This window comes from Arachis duranensis, chromosome 6 (assembly GCF_000817695.3).
Source record: "Arachis duranensis cultivar V14167 chromosome 6, aradu.V14167.gnm2.J7QH, whole genome shotgun sequence".
Taxonomy (NCBI): domain Eukaryota; kingdom Viridiplantae; phylum Streptophyta; class Magnoliopsida; order Fabales; family Fabaceae; genus Arachis; species Arachis duranensis.
Window position 1 is genome coordinate 86,821,646 of NC_029777.3, and position 5,468 is coordinate 86,827,113.

The 5,468-nt window shown below is 32.8% G+C and overlaps 1 protein-coding gene across 1 annotated transcript in view; it reads left to right on the forward strand.

Annotated features, from left to right (window-relative positions):
- Positions 1-6: 6 nt before the first annotated feature.
- The window catches only part of LOC107494460 (ribonucleases P/MRP protein subunit POP1), a gene marked incomplete in the record, with an annotated part of 10,091 nt that continues 4,629 nt past the window's right edge, over positions 7-5,468 (forward strand). Inside the window, 4 exon segments of the mRNA XM_052263181.1 lie at positions 7-191; positions 1,666-1,747; positions 2,785-3,199; positions 3,594-3,690. Of these exon segments, the coding sequence (XP_052119141.1) occupies positions 99-191; positions 1,666-1,747; positions 2,785-3,199; positions 3,594-3,690 (687 nt within the window).

A 5,468-nucleotide genomic window follows, 5' to 3' on the forward strand; every position in this document is an offset into this window, starting at 1 on the left:
TTTCGTTGTCATCGCGGAACTCTTCTCCGCTGGGAAGCTCCGTCGCTGTCCTAGGAAGCTGTGTCGTCTTCGTGGGAAGCTCCCTCGCCGTCGTGTGGATGCTCTGTGGCCGTCGTCGTCTCCTCTGTTCGAGCGCTCTCTCTCTCTCTGTTCGCAACCTTGCTTCTGTTTGGATTTTCAAGAATAGGAAGGTAAGAAATTTAACAGCAATAGCAAAATAGAAAACAGAATTGAAGAGTGGATCAAAGTGATTGAAGGTTTAAAATCTAATAAGTGCATCTGTTGAAGAATGTTTAAGACCTTACTTAGGCAGTGGTTGATAGCATAAAATGGTATCATTATCTTTGATGTTCTAGTAGATTGTCACCTATGTTGTATATATAACTATAAATATATTCGAGTCATACCATTATTTTAAATGTTAATCAGAGCTTCTCTTGCTGAATATATTTACTTGAAAGTTTTCCTTGTGCCCACCACTTTTTGAAACACAAAACAGAGTTTTTATTGTTGAAGCTACATCCTATATTTAGTTTGTACTTTATGGCTGGAAATTTTATGGAAGTGGTGGCAAAAAGAGTAAGTGCCTGCATTGTTCAAAAGTAAAAGATTTGATTAATTGTCATGACTCCATGATCTAGGAATCCTATATTATACATCTTTCATGCATTGCTTAGTGTTTTCCAACATGAATTGATGGTGCCTGCCTCACCTTATGCATTAGATTATGCAATACTGATAGAGATAGCCATTGGGGATAATCATATGGACAAAAAGTAGACTCACCAAGTTGAGGTAAACAATAAAATAAACTGCATTGATGAATGAGAGTAACACTTACAATAACAGAAAGTCATTATGCAATAAACATGGACTGACTTGATTCAATTCAACTTAATGCGCCGAATTGTTTATGCTGGAATCAATTCTGAGTTGTTTATGCTATGATTATGATTTTAAATTGTTTATGCTGATTTTTCTGATTTGTTGATTCTGGTTGTTTATTTTTCTGATCTGTTGTTGATGGTGTTGTGGTGCAGAGCTTCACTCCATTGTTTATGTTGGAATTTTTCTTTGTTTATTCTGATTTTTCTGATTGAGTTGTTTATGCTGATTTTTCTTATTCTGATTTGTCATTTATGCGTATTTTGATGTTTATTAGTTATAAATTTTGATGTTTGAGAACTTTTAATGATAAATTATGGATAATTTATTAGGTAAAATTGTAAAATTTTAAATTTTATCGACTTAAAAATCATTAATAAATATTTAAAATTATATATTAAATTTTTAATAATTTTATTTTATATTTAGTTAAACCGGTTGAACCTCGATTGAACCTCGGCTGAACCTCTGAATCATTGAACCAGTCACTCAACCAGTTCATTGACCGATTCGGTTCTCACAACCTTGATCAATTCTATACAAACTTCCGTTTACAAACTTTAATCCAAACACACACATGGTCTATTAACTGAACCGGGGCGGCTTGGTTGAAAACAAGTAAGTAGTGTCGTAGAGGTTTATGTCACAGCATCCCAGCCGCCCTTCTTCCCCTTCTTCCTCCAGCCTCCACGAACCTTCACGCCGAAAAGGAACCGCATGCATTTCAACTTTCCAGCTTCTCATTTGAGTTATCTCATTCGCTGCTCGACTACTTCATAGCTCCATTGCAGCTTTGCATCTCCGTCTTGCACCTCTGTCTCGCCTCCTCTGCTCTCTCCCTGCTATCCCCTCCTGCCTGCAGGTAGGCCTTCAGTAATTTTTTATTTTTTGATCTTAGCTGAAAAAGAAACATTGAATATATTTGGAGATTTCAAGGTTCCAGACTTTGGTGTAGAATTAAATGCTATTGGGATTTTGCCCTCTTAATTTTTTTTAGTTTAGGCATAATCATCTAGACCCGATATAAACCCGATCTAGACATGGTCTTATTGTGACCCGAAAAGGATGAGATTTGTTTGGCTTTTGGTAAGAGTCTAAAATATTGGTCCAGTCAAAATTAAGGACTGGGTCTGAATCATAGTTACATGAAATGCATACATTCCGGTATGGGAACGGGTATGCCTACGTGGTACACCACATGTAACATATTTTATGAAAAGTATACTTATGGCATTTCGGTAAACATATGAGTTGTGAATTGCTATGCGGTGCGTCACCTAATTGGTGAATTCATGTAACTATGGTCTGGATTAAAGCAAACTTGGTTTCACCCCGCCCATGCACACTCTTTGATCATATAATTTGACTGGTTTGATGTCTGGTCCAGTTTTTTGAACCTTGAATACAATAATAAAAGTGAATTTTTGTTAATCAAATTTTCAGATAACTGAAAAAATTAGGGTCATAGGCAACATGAATCTATAACAGTTTTGGGACTGTTCAGTGAATATCAAGTCATAGAGCACGGGTTCATTTTGTAAATGTTTTTATGGTACCATATATCTAAAGTCTAAACCCCTTTTTCCTTTTTTTTTCCCTTCTTGTTCTATAGCCCAAACGAGCATCCCTGATGCTCCTGCCACCACTGTGACAGTTGCTTCCCTTTGTTCGAGTTCTGTTCTGCTGTTTTTCAGTTTTTAAACCTTTCACTGTTTCACTCTTGTTCCCAAGGTACACACATTGATGCACTTGTTATTTCTCTGCAAAACTTTTATTTATTTGTTTGTTTGTTGTTTAAAGAATCTTTAATACCAATTTCATCATGAAGTGATATCCTTTCTCGTACTTATTTTGTTAGGATGGTTACTGAAGGAACTAAAGGACCTCAATTTTCAGCAGATATGGCAACTCGCAAAATCCATGTGCAGAAGTTTGCAGAATCTAGAGCCTATGAGCTTGAGAGTCTTCAATCTGTTATAGCGGACAGAATAAAGGGTGATTATAGGAGTCAAAGAAACAAGAGAAGACGAACTAGTTCTTATAATAGCAAAGCTGGGACAAGAAGAAAAAGGCAAAAGCTGGGAACAGTACATAATAAAACTGGTGGTGTTGAATTACGTTTAGGTAAAGATGAGATAAAGAAGCTTCCAAGTCGGCGCATGCGCCGGAGATATGAACTTAAGATGAACTTGGATAGTGGGTTTTGTACTTCTGGCGATGGAACCAAGAGGCTGAGAACTCATGTTTGGCACACTAAGCGGTTCACCATGACAAAACTCTGGGGTTACTACCTTCCTCTAGCACTTCAAGGAAGGTAGGTCGTTTATGATGATGCTCCATTGTTGGAACTCGGAAGCTTGTTCATTTCCTGTTATACTGGTGTCTTTTACTTTTAAGCAAACATTTATTTATTTATTTTCAGAATACAAGTCCTATCAATTTAGTTCTTAAAAAGCTGTCTGTTAATGTCATGTTTGACATCAAATCATTCCTTGTTAGGACTAATTTGATGTTGACAAAAGACACCAATGGACCAATTTTATCTCAGAAGTTGACATTGGTGGTCAATTTGGTAAATACATGCTGGACAGTCAAAGTAATTTGCTTTTAATTTTTTAAATCCCAAATGGGTGTTAACAGTTTGTTAGGGAATTGGAGTTTTGGGAACCTATTTCCTTACGTACAAGGTTTGTGTCCATATTTTCCAGAGGAAAAGGTTCAAGGGCACTCTTGAAAAGGCTCAAACAAGGGGTGGTTGTGCATGATGCAAGCTATTACACTGCTGTCCAAGTGGAAGGTCCAGAGGTATGTATATATATGTATGTATATATTATATAAACTTATCTCATTTTAAGATTTAAGGGTAAAGTATATTTTTTGTCCTTGAAGTTTGCTAAAAGTTTCAAAAATACCCCTAAGTTTTATTTTGTTTAAATTTTGTCCTAGAAATTTTGGATTTTTATCAAATTTAACCCAACGACTAAGGGTGTGTTTGGCAAACACGTTGAGGAGGAGAGAAGCCCGTTTGAGCTTCTTGAAAGTTTCACTTTGATGTTTGGCAATTTTTATCTTTGTGAACGCAGAATTGATTCTGCCTCTGAACCCACGTTTAGGAGAAGCTCAAATTTGTAGCTTCTGCGTTTCACGTTTCACGTTTCATGTTTAGGAGAAGCTAAAATATTTTTTTTACCAATCCTACCCTTCATTTTCTTCTATAAGAATGATACTAGTAACTATTATCTTCACAGTCATTCTTTGTAGTTCTTCCTGCTTCTTCATAATTTTTTAGTTCCATTTTTTTCATCAAAATCGTTCAGATTGATTTCAATCACTAACAAATTGAATTTTTTTTATTTTTATTTGATTTTATTCATATGAATTTTATTTACATTTTATGGTATTTTTTTGTTCATATGATATATGTTGTTGGTTTTATGGAATTTTTATTATTTCTTATCTGTATAATTTTTTTCTATTCTTTGATGTATTCTATTTTTGTTTTGTATTAATTTTTTTTATTTTTTATTCTGAATTTGTAAAATTTGTAATTGTAATTGTAATTATTATATACTACGTTTATTATCAAAATTTTGAATAATATAAATTATGATCCTATAAAAAAGGACAAAATAAATAAAAAATTAATTATAAGTAACAATAGAGTCATAAATAATAAAAATTTATAGTCTAAAGTAATACTAAATTAAAGAGTACTAATGATACTAAAAAAAATTATAGAATATTTTCTTTTTGTGTGACATTATAAAATTTATAGTACTCTCCTTTATATTTTTATTTTTTATTGTATTTATTTTATTTATATGATAAATATTTTTTATATTATTTTTTATAGTATTCTGATTTTGCATGTATATAAAATTGATGTCTATTTTAGTAATTTTTCATCTAAAAGTGATTTTGAATAGTATAATCCAAACAACATTTATTTTACTATAATCAATTTTGATATAAAGATTACCAAACATAAATCATGTTAACCCAAACTAACTTATCATCAAAATCAATTTTACAAAATCAATTTTATGCAAACTCTGGTTTGCAAACTGTAATCCAAACACACACTAATTTTTCAAAAAAATTATGACCAATTCAGGAATAACTCCACAAGAATAACCTTTAACATAAGCAAATAAAACATATTTATCATGCATTATTATTAGATTAGTTCTAAATTTTTTTAAAATTTAATAGTCAGGGATATATTTGATACAAATCGAAAACTTTTGGGACAAAATTGAAACAAAATAAAATTTAGGATATTTTTGAAACTTTTAGCAAACTTCAGGAACAAAAAATATACTTTACCCTAGATTTAAAGAATAGTTCTTTTCTAACTTCGTATTTGTATTTGCTTACATACGATACATTGCCGTTATAACCATGATTATGGTTACATGGCTATTAATTTCTGTAAGATGTGAACAATGCGTCCACAATTGCGGTTTTAGAAATGTTGAACAGCGCCATTGTGGCAGCAATTTAAACCTTGATTCCATATCCAGCATTTCCCTCAAACTTTTGAGTGAAGTACAGAAACAGTTGCAGGTTCATGGCTCCCAGAT